At 33.2% G+C, this 17,350-nt stretch overlaps 1 protein-coding gene across 2 annotated transcripts in view; it reads right to left on the bottom strand.

The window, feature by feature from the left end:
* Positions 1-17,350, bottom strand: part of FNBP1L (formin binding protein 1 like) — an 88,553-nt gene that overhangs the window by 4,374 nt on the left and 66,829 nt on the right. For both annotated transcript variants that reach the window (XM_037501073.2, XM_037501074.1), the window contains exons 9-13: positions 15,872-16,075; positions 6,990-7,099; positions 3,410-3,542; positions 2,975-3,069; positions 674-822 (exon numbers count right to left, since the gene is read on the bottom strand). In XM_037501073.2, the coding sequence (XP_037356970.1) occupies positions 674-822; positions 2,975-3,069; positions 3,410-3,542; positions 6,990-7,099; positions 15,872-16,075 (691 nt within the window). The remainder of the gene's footprint in view (positions 1-673; positions 823-2,974; positions 3,070-3,409; positions 3,543-6,989; positions 7,100-15,871; positions 16,076-17,350) is intronic.

The following is a 17,350-nucleotide window of genomic DNA, read 5'->3' as shown; positions in this document are numbered from 1 at the left end:
ACTTAAATTTTAAAGCAAAAACAAGAGGATCTTATCATTTACCATTTTACTAGAACTCACTGGTGACATTATTACATTATTATTCTGCTTCTCTGTGAGTTGAGGAAAAGGATTTTTCACAGTCTGAGAGAAGGCTGACTAAAAATGTATAGGAGGGTCACAATAATACCTTCCTCTGCTCACAAGGCTGTTTAACTATCACAGGGAAAAAGATAGCATAGTCACAAGCTACCACTTTTTCCTACCACCTGAAAATGTGGCCTAGAGAATCAGGATATGGTGGTGGCATTTAGCTATGCCATTTGCCCATATCTATCTCTCAATGTTAGCAAGCTGCAAGGAAGAACATGAGGTGACATCTACTAGTCTCTGACTTCCTGGGTTGGAATACATGCTTAAGTTGATTCAACTATATTAAGTACATACATATAAAATGAGTAGTATCTCTAGGGGAGTCCTGTATTATGCAAAGTTGATAATTAAATAGTAAACTATATTAAGATGCTACAATTTTTTTTAACATTCATATATGGAAGAAAAGCTATTTATGCTAATGAGCTAGGATTATAAATTTCTGCCTATATTATTTATCTGAGAACACTAAAATGTTATGACTCAATATATGTAGAATTTTAGGTATCAATATTATCAAAATATATTAAGAAAACCATACCATCAAAAGGGTATATAGCCTTGCAGTGTCCAATAGCAGGCAAAGGATCATCATCTTCAAATTCATCATCAAACTCATTGTGGTGACTATGCTGTTGAGGTGGCCCACGGACCTCTTGGTTTGCATCATCAGTGTAACTTCCCTCAGGGCTGTAAAACAAAATTATCTCTAATCAAGTACCACAAACACAGCAACCTTTTATATTATCTATAAGCTGATCTCATCAGAATTAATTTAGCAAATCAACTATTGACACAATTCCAAATTTAGCCATTATGTTCTTGAACTGTGTGTGTGTGTGTGTGTGTTTTAAAGATTTATTCATTTATACAAGAACCAGGGTACAGGCCAGATGCGTGGGAGGGTGAGAGGATTCACCAGAGACAGAGCAGGGAACAGAACAGGCAGACTGATGAAATACACTGCTGAGGGGAGCAGCGGGTGAGATAGGAGAGGTCTGCCACGCCATGTGGGATGGAACCGGCGCTGCAGAGACTGAGCTATGATAGCTTCACAGTGCGGCGCTCAACTGCCTGTGCCACCACGGGGGGCCCTGTCTGTGTATATATTTTTATTTCTAAAATAAATGTATTTCTGTTGAATTTCCTGAAATTAAAAAATCAGAAGATTACAATATTCTAAGCACATAGCATGTATTCAATAAATGTCTATCACTAGATCCAAAGATAAAATGGAAAAATGTGGTAGGCAGTGCTTGTCTTTCATAATCCAGATTCATCATTCCTTCTTTTGGCAGAAGAACCCTACAATCCCTTAAGGGGTGGAACTACCCAGGTCCATGTCCAGTTCACAAGCTTCATGTGGAATTGCTTAGTCCTGTTTCTATAGGGCCCATGGTAGCAAAACACTCACATGGCCAGAATTTATGAGTAGACCTATAACCCAATTAGACACAAGAAATGCCAAAAACTTTAGCTTGGGACTATTGGAAGACAAGCTCTCTGCCTTTTCCACTGGACTTGATCCTGGAGGAATATTAGCCTGGACCTTTGGGACATCACCATATGGAGTCTTTAAATGAAGCTAAAACAGTAGAAAGCAGAACTGTGAGAGGGAGAGAAACTGAAGCCTGGGGATATAACCTGAGCTCCTAGAGATCAAGCACTCCCTGAAGTCAACTGATGAAATCCTGATTTTGTTTATGCCAGCACAGAAGTAGTATTCAGTCAGTCACTAAAAATTAAAGTTAATTTCCAACTAATCTTGTTATCAGGGAAGTTAGTAACAGAAAACCAAAAAGAGCAGGTAATCCAAAGTTTTTAATTTTTTTTTAAATCAGACAGAAATATTTTAATTTTGCTAAGGAATCAAACAATCGAATAAGATTTAATAAGGGAAAAATCTACATGATTAGATTTAGCAGCACTTTCAGTATGCCTAAAAGCCATGTTCTTAAATAATACAAACCAGAAAGACTACATTATTCTAACATAGGTTATTACTTAATAACAAAAAGCAGGTACTGGCAAAACTCAGTTCTCCTGCCTGCCTGTGACTATACAGATAACCTGTCCTTTTAAAAAGTAAAAAACAAAAAAACAGTGTACTTGTAAGTATCTCCATATAGTGAACGTATGTACTCTTTCAAGCAGTGATAAAAGAAAGGAAGAGAAGGAAGAGCTAACATTTGTCAAGCAAGTACTATTACCAAGTATTTTAATACTAGATGCTTTATAATATATGAAAAATCCTATGAGTATTTTAATCTCTATATTTTAGGAAACTGAAAAGCATTAAAAATGAACTTCTGCAAATTACACGTAATTTATTAGTAGCCAAGACTTTAATACTAGAGCTTTCAAATACTCTTCTCTAACATGAATCCTAATTTGTTAGATTATGGGAAAAAAAACATTATATGAGAGAGAAAATGCCACAAATAGTATGAAAACAGCAAAATGGCTTTTGGAAGCTGTGGTTCAAACTAAACACACATTATTTTTCTTCACCAAATTTTGAACGATGTGACAATTAAATATTTCTTCAGCATAAGCTACCAAGCTCCATCTAAACCTTCCCAGATCTGAGGAAACTATCCTCCCAAACTGTAACTCTTAATAATTTTCTGTTTTCAGATGCATAATATAATACAACTGAGTAACAATATGAAATCTCACACTTCACCTGTAGCGATTATAAAGAAATAGAAGAAAAGACAAACTTGTTAAAGAAAGAAGAACTGTATGAAGCTATAGACAACAGTGGAAGAAAATCTGGGTAAAAGACAATATACAAATAAAATGCAATATACAAATAAATGCAATATACAAATAAAATGACCTTTCTCGTCCTTGTGTTACAAGATGATTTATGTCACTGCTATGTCTTCTGTCTCCTCTCCCACCCGTTTTGCCTTCAACTTCAGAGAGCCAAGCCTTGGGGAAAAAATAAGTAAAACTGAACTAAGCAAGTATTTTTGAAAGACCATGAGATGTTCTACATTTAAAACGTGCTTTAAGATTTTATGATTATGTAATTCTCAGCAAAACCTTTATTCCAATTTGGCTAGTGATCAACTTTGCAGCTGATAGTATAAATGTAGTTTTAAACAAAAAAAAGCCAACATACTAATTCTAAAGATTATGTATACGATGATATCTTACTTTTAAATCATAAATCGTAAAATTAAATTTTTCAAGGTAATCCCAAGAAAAACTAATCATAATAGTTTATAAAAATGGATTATCTTAGATAACTGCTAAAGCACAAATCTACCTCATTCTTGTGGATTTCCATTCTCAGGCGGTCAATGTTATTCATAGTCTCTGCTAATTTAGGCTGCAAACTCCCTGGGTCCCCCATTTGTGGATTTTTCTCATACACATCTTTCATTTTGTTTAGTGCTTCTCTGAAAATAAGAAAATCGTAGAATTAGATATTCATTTCCTAAGTTACTAGGTAAGAGCTTCATCTGATTTTAGCATGCAGCCTAATCTTAGAGTTGTATCTCTTCTAAGTTTGGTCAAACATTACATGATTAAAGATCACCTGTATAAAGTTGGTAATGTGGCCTCCCTGGTGGCGCAAAGGGTTGAGCACTGTACTATGAGGCAGTCCGCAGCCTCTGCAACATGAGTTCGATCCCCGGCCAGCCTGGGAGCAACCCACATGGTGCAGCAGACCTCTCCTGTCTCGCCTGCTGCTCCCATCAGCAGTGTATTTCAGTTAGTCTGCCTGTTCTGTTCCCCACTCTGTCTCAGGTGAATCCTCTCACCCCCCACATCTCTAGCCTGTGCCTCAGCTCTTATATGCATAAATAAATAAATCTTCTAAAAAAAAAGTTGGGGGCCTCCCCTGGTGGCACAGGCAGTTGAGCGCCGCGCAGTGAAGCTGTCCGCAGCCTCTGTAGCACGGGTTTGATCCCGGCCGGCCAGTGAAGGTCCCACATGGCGAGGGGACCTCTCCTGTCTCGCCCTCAGCAGTGTATTTCGTCACTCTGCATGTTCTGTTCCCTGCTCTGTCTCTGGTGAATCCTTTCACCCTCCCACGCCCCTGGCCTGTACCCCGGTTCTTGTATAAATAAATAAATCTTTAAAAAAATAAATAAAACTAAGGGCCTCCCCAGTGGCGCAGCGGTTGAGCGCTGGGTTGTGAAGCTGCCCGCAGCCTCTGCAGCGCCAGTTCGATCCCCGGCTGCTCCCCGGCCACCGGCGGAGGGTCCCACATGGCACGCAGACCTCTCCTGCTGCCTGCTGCTCCCCTCAGCAGTGTACTTCGGTCCTTCTGCCTGCTCTGCTCCCCGCTCTGGTCTGGTGAATTCTCTCACTCTCTCGCGCTTCTGACTGTACCCAGTGCTTGTATAAATAAATAAATAAATAAATAAATAAATAAATAAACCTTAAAAAAAAATTGGTAATGTAGAGTTGGTAATGTATGGGGAGTCTTTTTAAAACATTTGGAATATTAAAAAATATGTAATTCTCATTTCTTGATTCCTAAGTGAGACTATATATACACATCTTTTAATCAAAGGCTAGAAGAATACTTCTCAATAGTCTTAAATTTATCATGTCCCAAATCAAATTCATCCTATGCCCACCAGCACATTATTCCAGTGTTCCTTATCTTAGTTCACAGCATCATCCTCCTCCCACTCATCATGCTAGAAATAGGAATGCCATCTTTCACCTGCCCTTCTCCCTCAAAATCCATTCATCTCCTCTTCACTTCTCTAATCACATTACAGTAAGTTATGCCTCAGCTCTCCTTCCCTCTCTTACATCTGACATTATCAACTAGCACGCCTTAAATCTCCTTTCCTTCTTTATCTCCTAGAGAGTACATTTTGTTTTCCCTTCTCATCTCTACTGTTTTATAACTCCTTCACTGGTTCCTCTGTGTGTGGGGGCACATAAAATGATGAATGTTTCTTCTCATCTCATCCTACATTCCTCCTTTATGAGGATGAACTCATTTCCTCCTCTCTCCAGTTTTGAGATACAATTGACATTATTTTAACATCACCTATATTCACATAATTCTCAAAAATATATCTCCAGTCCTCTTTAAGTTCTAGATCTAATTTCCAAAACCAACTGGCTACTTCCATGTGGATTTTTCACATATTTAAAAAAATCAACATAAATACAATTATTAATTTTTCTCTGTTTCAATTAAGTCTATCATTCTTTTGAACTAGAAGACCGATATTTTTTCAATGCCTTCATTTTTCTCCTCTCAGACATCCAACCAGGTATAAATGCTGACCTATTTAGTCATTGAAATGATTTTTAAATCTAGTCTTCCTTTCTATTCTCAAGTCTTAATGCAGGCCCTCTGCATCCCTTACCTGGATATTATAAAGGCCCCTACCTAAATGATCTCCCTGACTCAATGTATTTCCTATATAATCCATTCTTTTTTTAAAAAAATATTTATTTATACATACAAGCACTGGGTACAGTCAGAAGTGTGGGAGGGTAAGAGAATTCACCAGAGCCAGAGTGGGGAACAGAACAGGCAGACCGACGCAATACACTGCTGAGGGGAGCAGCAGGCGTGGCAGGAGAGGTCTATACTCCATGTGGGACCAGACAGCAACCAGAGCTCAAGAAGGCTGTGAGATGCCTTACAGAAAATACATGTGTTAGATAAGTTTTGTTCACACATGAGTTATTGTGTTACTGCCCCTGAGTTCAAGTTAATAATTCAACTATATTAAATAATGTGCCTTTATGTGTTTCTACACACATAAAACAAAATTATATACTGATTGATGAAAATGTTGTGACCAGAGGCTAAACTGGAACCCAAACCTATATTTACCATTTCAATATATGCTAATTCAGTGTTCACAGTGAATTTACAAGCTACAATTACCAAAAATAGTAAGAATCAACTGTATGCAATATTTCATTTATGATTAAGCACCCCATCTCATTTGATGCACAAGTCTTACTATCAAAACTTTCAACACATGTGCCAGAGTTTTAAGTTCCAATTTTACCTTCAGTTTAAAAGTAGACAGCAAGTCATCAAACCATTGTAATAACTATTCATCACAACTCTCTATGTCCACTAAAACAAAGCTGAAGCAGGGCCTCCCTGGTGGCGCAAGGGGTTAAGCACTGCACTATGAAGCAATCCGCAGCCTCTGCAACACGAATTCGATTCTTGTCTGGCCAGAGAGAAACCCACATGGCAAAGCAGACCTTTCCTGTCTCGCCCGCTGCTCCCCTCAGCAGTGTATTTCAGTCAGTCTGCCTGTGTTCTGTTCCCCACTCTGTCTCTAGTGAATCCTCTCACCCCTGCATCTCTGGCCTGTACCCCAGCTCTTGTATGCATAAATAAATCAATCTTTTAAAAAAAGCTGAAGTAAAGGAAACCTTTTGTAAAATTGAAAAAAAAAAAAAACTAAAACTGAGTGAATGAATCTGAAGTCTTAAGTTATCAAGCACTGCTTGCCAATATATTTTGCTGCTAACAAAATGAGTACAGCCATAGATTTCTATTGTACTTCATTTATACACCAAAGTAAAATGAAAATTCATCATAGTATACGAGATGGTTAGTGCTGGTGAAACTACTCTTGATAAATCATCAAACTATTTTGCAAATTCATGGAAGGCATAAAAATATACTTTTAGCATCCAATAAGTAATCTGCAACCTAAAAAACTCTAATGACACCACAACCGTAAAAATTTCCAAGTTCAGTTGTATATTTTTCCCCTCAAAAGATGTTTCAATTAGGATATATGATTTTTAAACCTTTTATACAAAATATTTAAATAACATCATTCAAAGCAGACCCTAATTGGAATAAAAATAGTGGAGAGGACTTAATGTAAAAATACTTTTGGTCTGATTCTTTTTGTAGTTCTCTGTTAAGTTCATCAATGCGTTGCTGTAGCTTTTTACGTCTCTGTTCTGGTGGCAGATGACTGAAATCCTCCAGTGCTGGGCCCTGAAAAGAGAATCTAAATCATTAAAAAAATCACTTTCTGGAAAGTTCAGTTTTTTTAAATACACCCATTACAAAAGAAGTATATCAAATTTAAGTTTAATTTAAAATTAGCCCCAAACAAGCCCTTAAAAAAAAAAAAACTACATAGATATTTATCTATATGTTAATTAAAATGAATGTATAGAAGAGCTCAAATTCCAGTTAGGTTATAAAATCACGAAACAGAATAGGTAAAAATATCAGCAAATACAGATAATTGGCGATGACCAGTATCAACATTATGTTCAGGTGTTGGCAGAGTTTTAAAAATACACACAAATCTTCTTACGGCAACAACAACAAAATGGAAACACATAACATTTCTCATCTATACAAATTACTATTTTATATATAACATATTACCACATCAAACCCATTACCATGAGATTATAAATGTTCAGACTCAAAATATGAGTTTATATATAATTAAGTAAGCAACTTACCTCAGAAAGACAAGATAATTAATGAAATGTATTCTAATAGTGCATAAAAGTCTCTGAATGTTTATGTTTATTAGAACATTCCATGTTTTGGAAAACCAAAACATACCTGGTCATTAAAAAACAAAAAGTAGAACTATCCACTGAGTGAAATCTAAGTAGAAATTATATTCCAATAAGGGGTCTATTGTAAATTATCCTTTTGTACAATCAAATACACCTCAGTTGTTCCTGAAAGAAAGATATAATCCAAACAAAGATATAATCTTTCTTTAATAAGGATGCTTGATATTTGAAAAATTTTTAATGCTTTAATATTCAAGAAACTATCACTTAAAAAAAAAATGTAAGTCTGAGTTAAATGATTTTCTCCTCTTAAATGTGAAATCACATCACATGACTTATATTATTAGAGATTATACAACAGAACGAATATTAGCAACTACTGATTCCATTTAAAATAAACCCATATTTACAATAAGTAACCCATATTAACATGTTTTTATATACCCCCCAAAACTGATGACACCTATCATTCTTCAATTTTCTTTTTAAAATGGTGATTTTAAGAACATGCAAGTCTGATTTTAACTCATTTGCTAAAATGTTTTAACATAGAATATTATGCTTGTAACACAGGTTAAATATTTTGACTTCACCATCAATAAGAATGATTCCCCACTTTTTAAAAAATGAGAAAAAACTTTCAGGATGCTATGATAAAATATCACATTCAATTAATAACAACATCTAGAATAAATCCCAAAAGGCCTGCATATAAGGGACATTAAACAAGCCTGGCTTTAAAAAAAAGCAGGGTATCTTTCAAAAGTGACCTTTGTTTTTTAATCTACCAATCACCAGAATTAAGAATCTGTCGATAAAACAAATCTAACCTAAAATAAACGCATGGCAAAATTTCCTATTAAACTTAGTGGTCAATAACAACTGTCAAATTCAATCTAATTTGTGGTACAAGTTTTAAAACCTATTATATATGTGCCAAAGATAAAACTTCCTAATTCATATTTTTTAAAATACTTCCTAAAATTTTGAAAAACTTGGTGAAGTACAGAAATGCATTTCAATGTGGTTTTTTGATGGTATTATAATAAACTTACAATCACCTATCAGTAAATCTGCCAGATATTCACTTGTCCTTAATCAATCCTTTTTCTTAAATCTATTAACAATAGGTACCTAGGCCCTTACATTTCTAATGTATCATTTGGGCATATAACCCATTCTTTTATAGAGAACTAAATTCAGTATTTCCATGGAGGTAAAGAAAACATCTAAGGAATTTCACAACCTCTTCTACTACAAAGGGAGTTTATAAAAGACCAAACTGCAGAAATATTCTATTCTCCAAAAATGAGAAGCTATATACAAGCACACCATAATTTTTGGGTTAGGTCTTCACAATGTAGTTCCATTAAATTATTTGAAATAAATGTATAAAGGAACACACACCACACACACACGCGCACACACACAATATTAAGGTGACGTATTTGTGCTTTCACTTCTGTTCAACAGCACAAAAGAAAGCACTGACTCAATAATGAAGTTTGTAGGGATATTTTCTTTCTTGGGGATATTTAATGATTCTTGTGATAAACTACAAGTCAAATTTATCTCATCTTTTTGAAGAGTGTTAAGAAAACTTACTTTTGTTCAATTTTTCTTCTATAAAAACATGGGCTTTTGTTATACCATGTAACTTTTAAAAATAATTTTAACTACAGTTTTATTTTCTGTAATAACGACAAGGACTCTACCAAATAACATTTAAGAACTTAGTAAGCTGATTACAGTTAGCCACATTATTTTCAAATTTTATGACATCAAGAGGTACTGGTTTATGTTGGACTATGGATTAAATTATAAAAAGAAATGACACATACAGGTGAAAATGTGGAGATGTACCTTACTATTTGTATTGAAATAAACAAAACAATGTTTTGAGATTACTTAATGTTGGCACAGTATATATAGATCAGCACATAAGGCTTACCATCTTCACCGACCACTGAATTGTTCAATGGAAAACAGAAAGAAATGGTAAATTATTCACATGAAACCATAATATAGAAGATGCAATAACCTCTATACCTTTTTACAATTTTAAAATCATGTACATTTCACAATCCAAACAATTATGCCAGAAAAACAATTTTAAGCACATTTTTGAAAAAGTAAATAACTTGCAAAAAAAACACTGATGATAATGGGCAGATATTTTCTACATGCAACTAAAGAGCAAAAGTAAATAGCAATCATTCTATTAGTAATTATGTTTTTCTTTCACACAAGGGGATTTTTATATAAGTGGATTGCACTTATATAGTTCTTCATTCTCAAAACACTAATATTTCAAAAGTTGAATATGAAAGATCTAATATCAGCCATTTTTAAAGAAATCTTATTTTTAAAAATGCAACACTCTTTCCAATACATTAAACAAAACATCATTACTTGAATATTACAATTCAAAAAACTGTTTTGGATGTAAATAAATCATGTGTGGGTGAAGATAAATTTCCACTTTAGGTTTAAGGTGCTTTTAAAAAATTAGACACATTAAAAACACTTTATAATCAAAATAAGTAAATGAATCATGAGAGTCAAGTTAGCCAAACATTTTTTTCTAATAGACAACATATATATGGATTGAATTTTGCTCTGAAGACACAGTTTCTGTTTTTTTAGTTTTTATTCTAAAATTCATGTGTTCTAAAAGCAAGACCAAAAATACCTCAATTTTTAGAAAATTGGTTAAAATTTATTCTTTCTGAAAATATGAAAAGGCCAGAGTGTTCTCATACAGGTTACATCCTGTTTACATATATATACATATACATATGTGTGTGTATACATATATATATATGGAATTCTGTAACTGGCCTTGCATCTATCCAGCATCCCAACTGAACACACATGCACTCACACTCATGCACACACATCCTGTGACCCAGAATACAGAGTAGAGTTTTTACAATGTGTATCTTCATCACACTCAATTACATTTGGTTAGCTGCCTCAAATTTTTATTTTCCTTGTTTTCTAAATCATGATGTTTTAGACACGGGGGATTATCAGATTGAATTTTACATAACAAATATGGATTTTATAAATAGCTAACAAAAAATATCTACCCCTTATCTCTGATGAATTAGCCATATATAATAATGGTTATGATAAGATGACATTTGCTATTCATTATCTTTCCAAATATGCTTAACATTCTTTAGACTGTCAGTAGTTTCAAAGAATAAAAACCACAACTTACTTTGCTATGACAAAAGTCATTGTGAGGAGGTGAAAAAGGATAAATTTTTAAAAGACATTTGTGGTCTCTTTAAATGTTACTAAAACAAAATTATATATAGGGCAAGAAACAAAATGTAAAGTATTTCAATTTGATTTATCTTTTATGATAGTTTTCACCAGCTAAAGTTCTAAGTAACGCAAATTATTTTTCCAGTTTCTAACATGTTTTAGAGAAAATATTAAGGTAATTACAACTGAAGTACCAAATGTTTCACTTTTTTGGCCAACCTAGTTTCACTATTAATAGGAAGATAAATTTATAGTTCATTATCCTTTTAATTTGGAGGTACAAAAAACCTCATTTCTTTTTAAAAAAAATTATATATATTTTTTGTTATTCATGTTCAATACAAAACTTACCCTCATATATTATCATCATATACCTGTAACTAGTGAATTTCATATACCCACTACACTTTAATAAATACACAACGAAGCTAAAAACGAAATCAGTTAGACATTTGAAATTAGATGTACTTCATTTAAAATTAGAAAAATCCTGAGAACTGTACTCTATAGATAAAAGCTTACAAAAATGACTCTAGAAGTCTATAAGCCCATGAATAATTTAGACAGAAAACATGGTCTTGTTATTGCTAGATAAATCTTTTAAAAAACAAAACGAGGACACCCCTAGTAAGTTCAAACAAAGTAATTATAGAGTAAAAATTACTGCTTTGTATATTAAGTAGTTGTGTTTTGGTATGCACCAAATATTTATTAATGGTTAGATCTTGACATCACAGAAGGAAATTTCTCATCCCTTAGAAAATGTCCAGTACCACTTAGAAAAGGTCTGGTATTTGACTGGTACCACTGTCAAATACAAAAACATTGGTCTGATAAAACATTTCTCATATCCTCAAAGACTGGGAAAAAGTATTCTCTAGGTTTGCTTTAAAAAAATTTTTTTAGAAATGCCAAAAGACAGATATTTTACAGAAAATTATGTAAAGCAACTATAGTTTAAAACAACTTTCTGATTTAAATGGTACAACTGATCAATTTTAAGAAATCTTAGTACTTAATTTTACATATAAATCTAAAAACAAACTGATTTATTATACCATCTCATTTTTGGGTTTTTCTACATTGAAAAAAATTCTTAAGTGGAAGGAAAACATTTCAGTGGGTCAATTTTGAAATAGTGTCTAGTAAACTATCAAATATCAACTGAAACAGAAAGAATGTTCTCAATACCAAGATTATAATAAACTTTCCTTTTCTTGTTCTATCCCCCAGTCCTCTAATTTGTTTGTATTTCCTATCTTGCATATTGCTGCCTTCTCTCGCATTATAATAAGAAAAATAAGAGAATTCTGGCTTCCAGACCTAGATCCTCTAAAAAACAATGTATTGGTTATTTTAAAACTAAAACAATATGGAAATAAGACAAATAATAACCAAGCAGATAATTTTAAGTTCTATAGTTATAAATTCTACCTACACATTTATTCAGTAATAATGATGTCACATATTTACACTTTCTTCTCCAGCGCTCACAGTTCAAACTGCCGAAACACTGCTTCACAGAATTATATTTATTTCATATTTCTATGACTATACTGTGTTGAGTATTCTAACTAGGCCTGGTAGACCCAATGTGTGGGATACATAAACAATTACAAAAATTGTGATTTCTCATGATTTATGCAACATAATATTTAATGTATTTTAAATCCTAGAGAGATATAAATTAATTCTACCCTCCTAACTTAAGCAACAGAAATCCCAAATGTGATTTCTTACAGGCTTTTGAAAGAGATCACAGGTTCCTGTAATGCATACAGGTATAATACAGACTCATTCACAGAAACTTTTCTAAATGTCATTAACTATCCATAATATCATCTACATGATTAGGTAAGATAGATAGCAAAGTTGTTCTTTTCATTATTGGCAAAAATGAAGTACAAAAAAGGACATAATAAACTAGAACATCTCTGCTGCATTACTGACATCTTCTAAGTTTGTTTTCATGGAAATGTAGGTAATATAAATTTGCCATTAAAAAAAGAATGAAAATAGAAAGCTACAAAAAAATTAAAAAGACAGACTAGACAGAAGAACAGAGAGAGAGAGAGAGAGAGAGAGAGAGAGAGGGAGAGAGAGAGGGAGAGAAGGAGAGAGGGAGAGAGAGAGAAAGATGGTGGTGTAGGGAAAAGGGAAAAGAAAAAGAGCAAGCAAGCCTAACAACAGGGTCTTACAGTAATTATTACGCTTATAACCAACAGATTCTGAGTTCTCATCTGTGGGTTATCATACCTGTTTTTTTTATACACCCAAACAAATGTTGGAATAAATATCTCATAAATGAATCTAAGTGATAAGCTATGAATGTGACAAAAATTTAAAATCAAACATAAAGAGGGCTTCCCTGGGGGCACAAGGGGTTAAGTCGCAGCACTATGAAACTATCAACGGCCACTGCAGCAGGAGTTTGATCCCCGGCCAGGGAGCTGACCTACGTGGTGCAGCAGACCTCTCCTGTCTTGCCCCCTGTTCCCCTCAGCAGTGTATTTCAGTCAGTCTGTCTGTCCTGTTAGCCACTGTCTCTGGTGAATCCTCTCATTCCCTTGCACCTATGGCCTACGCCACAGCTCTTGTATGCATAAATAAAAATAAATCTAAAAAAACCAAACATGAAGAGAAATTAGCCTAACATAATTGAATATTTGTCAGTAGTAATAACAATCGTTAGAAACAGGTTAACATTTGGTTTTTACTAGTCTACAATTTTTCATTTAGTTATAAGTAAATGCCAATTGTTGACCAATTTCTTTGAAAAGGGAAAAATTCTAGTAAAAAATACACTTTTTTGTTCAAGAATACAAATTCTTGAACAAAAGAATTTGTTATTTCCAAAAAAAGTACAAATATTACTCAATAGCGTCTAGTATCTTTTTCTTCTTTACGATTTACAAAATATCATTCTTTACTTTGAGCTACAATCTTGATATTTAACATTCCTATCTTTTTTTATTAATTACTGGATATTGTGTCTTATGCTTTTAAAAGTAGGGCAATTAAGGTGAACATGATTTTTTTCTCACTAGAATACTTTATAAATTGGCAGAAGTCATTAGTGACAAATTATTACATGAGTAACTCCAGACAAATTACTGAAAGTCTTAAAAATGTAAATACATTACAAGACAATGGTGAACATATGATTTCACATAAACAAAAAAAAATAGCTAATATGCTTGTACCCAGCACCCTCTTTATAATACCATTCTTTTATGGTTGAGTATTTCAAATATTCTATAGAGGAGTTATTTTTAACTTGTGGGCAGCTATTCTTAATTCTGTGGTGTTTTTTAAACTACATATTTATAGGAGAGAGCCTTATAATGAGGGTGGAGAGTATTAAAAGCCACACTACACACACAATAGGCCATCATGCATTTTAACCCATTATTAAACTTACCCCTCTTTTGAGGCTTCTGAAAGAAGGAATTCTGGGCTTCCCTGTTTTTATTTCATTCATACAATAATGCACGGGCTCAATGGAGAATGTGAGAAACTGGGACCCATTAGGAGTACTGGATGTGAATAAACTAGTAGGGGTTAAGGGTGGGGACTGTGGCTAATACAGAAATAAAGAAAGGAATCAATAAGCCAAATGTGCATAGTTTTTTCCTAAATGAAAATTCTATTTTTGGCAACATACTTTTCACAAAATATATGTCAAAGTTTTCAATAAAAATATTAAAAAGTTAACATAACTTTGCCAAAACTGTCGTGTTAAGTGAAATTTACCTTTAAATATGTACCATTTCATTTGATTTTTCTACAAACTGACAGATTAAAAACATACAGAGCACACAAATTATTTTAGAGAGCAATATGACCTAGAAAAAATTCTGATTTCTGGAATATTAATACCATCTAGTTAGTTATCCTCAACCTCTACTTGTCAGAGATAAAGGCAGTAGCTACAAAGATATCTAAACAGGCAATAGCTATTAAAATAAAACAGTAAGAATATAACTGATTATTCATAAATAGGCAGAAAAATTCATTATATATGTGGCTTTCCTCAGACTATTTCTACAGTCATCCTTATTGCATCTCATTTTGGGGTAAATTTCTGTATTCCTTTTTTTTTCTAAATTCTCTTAGCTACTCTGATCTGACTTTAAAAAAGTATCACCTCTCACATGAACAGTATTAATAAAAAGCCTGAATTACGCCTGAGTTAATTATAATCATGCTTTTAAAGATATTTATAGGTACATTTAATTAGAGTAAAATTTTATCTATATTCTTAAGTCAAGATCAGATAAATGAATTAAAACCACATACTTCAATAAATACAGCATAGATTAAAAGCATATATCCATTCTCCTACCAATGTCACTATCATAATTACTAAACTGAAAGACTAGCAGTTATCTATTCCATTTGCTCATTTGCTGACTAGATTTATCCAAAATAAACAGCACATCAAAAGATAAATTTCAACAAGAGTAAGACTGTCTTAATAAACTAGAGGCTTTCATAAACTTCAAATTACCACAAACACTGAGCCTTTCCCATAAAATATCCAATGGTTGACAAAAATAATTTTATTAATGATCAGACCTAATCTGACATTTACTAGTGATATGGTCATTCATTCCATAGAGAATTGCAGTTTTAGTGGTTTTATAAATAGGATTAGGTTTCCCTAAAAATTTGGATTAAAACTACATACAGATGAAATCTAAAAAACCTGTAATAGATATTAACAACTTATTTAATATTTCTATTCATTAGTAAGTGGTGGTCTACTGTTCAATCCAGAAATAATTTTTACTCTTGAGGTATAAAATTGTCTAATTGTCTAAGTGAAAAGTTAATCAAATCACTCAAATCAAAATATTCTCCATTATTAGTAAACCATTACCCATTTAATTAATAATTATATTGATTTAAATAACAAACTATTAGCATACAGGCATTTTATGAGTTTTACCTTTGGTTTCTTTCCAAAGAGCCACAATTTGCCCTTGGCCTTTCCAACTGTGGTTTTGGCATCCACTTTCCCACTCTCCTGTTTGGACGCACTGATAGTTCCATCAGAAATGGTTCTGTAAATATGCTGACTGTAATCTTCAAATGGAAAGTCTCCTGGAGGTTCAAATCCAGATTTGAAGGAATCTACCACCATTTGAGAGTCCTGTACACAAGAAACATGCTGAAACCATTTAATTTGCTCATAATTCCAAATTAGTTTTCAAAAGAATTCTAATCATTAGAGGTTTAAAGGAAATAATGTATTCCTGTGAAATTATAACCCTGAAATATTTTAATCCCAACAGAAACATACTAATTTACAAACAAGTTTCCACTTTATTAATTTATGATACACATGAATATTTTCAGATAGTTTTAACTCACTGAAATTCATCCAAGGACTAGTTAACTGACAAGAACGAGCTAAATAACAAAAAGAAATATACAAAAAGGTTATTCTCAAGTAGAATTTCTAAGAAGTTTTAAAGAAAAAAAGGCCTATTTTACTTTTCTAAAGATGACGACCACCTTTGAAAGAGAGGAAAGGATATCTAATTTTAAAAGAGAAACACAGAAAGGCTTTCTTTCATCCAACAGGAGAAAATATAAATTAAACATACTAATGATATCCTCAGGATTGTCAACAGAGCAATGACAAAACATCTCACAAACAGTAGTGATTAAAAAAAGCAACTTTGAAAATATATAGAGTTCAGTATTACTCACCTAAAACTTAAAAATTTCAAGCTCACATTAAATATTATATATTGGTTTTGGACATATATACCTCTATCTGAATGCTTTATCTCTACAAACTCCTCCCCAACCCCTAAGCATCCCTTCTCTTTTATTCCCTTTTCTGTTAATAGTACATTTTGCCTGTCATTTAGTCAAAAATCATCCTTAAGTCATGCCTTACATGCATCACTAGTGCCACCCACAGCAATCCTTTGCTAAAGGCTAAGGATGAGAGGGGTTAAATAATGTTTATAATCTTTGGAGTCAGCTATACCAAAATATAAATGCATCTTTGAATTCCAATTTAAGAGGCCTAAATCCTCTTTCCTTTTTTTAAATTTATGGCAGATTTCTATTTGTTATAGGAAGGATCCTCACTGATGTAATATCAACTTGCTGTAAAGACTAAAAGGTGGTACATATTTAGTACTCCCCAAATACTGGTTCTCTTCTCATGCTCTTCACAATCATAGCCCCAGTTTTTGCCAACTATCTTTTTTGTTTAATCACAACATTGTCTGAGAAATGATCTGATAACAAGACTCTGCTAGACCCTGATCAAAATATAATATGATTAAATACATTTACTTAAGGGGAGCAGGACTATGTTGTCTCTCCTGCTCATAATGCCCTCCTTTAAATTTCCCATGAGTCATCATTCCATACATTGGCGTGCTTCAAATTCAGCTCAAGTGCTATG

Source organism: Talpa occidentalis, unplaced genomic scaffold, assembly GCF_014898055.3.
Source record: "Talpa occidentalis isolate TD23 unplaced genomic scaffold, MPIMG_talOcc4v2.1 talOcc4.9, whole genome shotgun sequence".
Taxonomy (NCBI): domain Eukaryota; kingdom Metazoa; phylum Chordata; class Mammalia; order Eulipotyphla; family Talpidae; genus Talpa; species Talpa occidentalis.
Note: the sequence above shows the minus strand (reverse complement) of the source record. Positions and strands in the feature narration are given on the sequence as shown.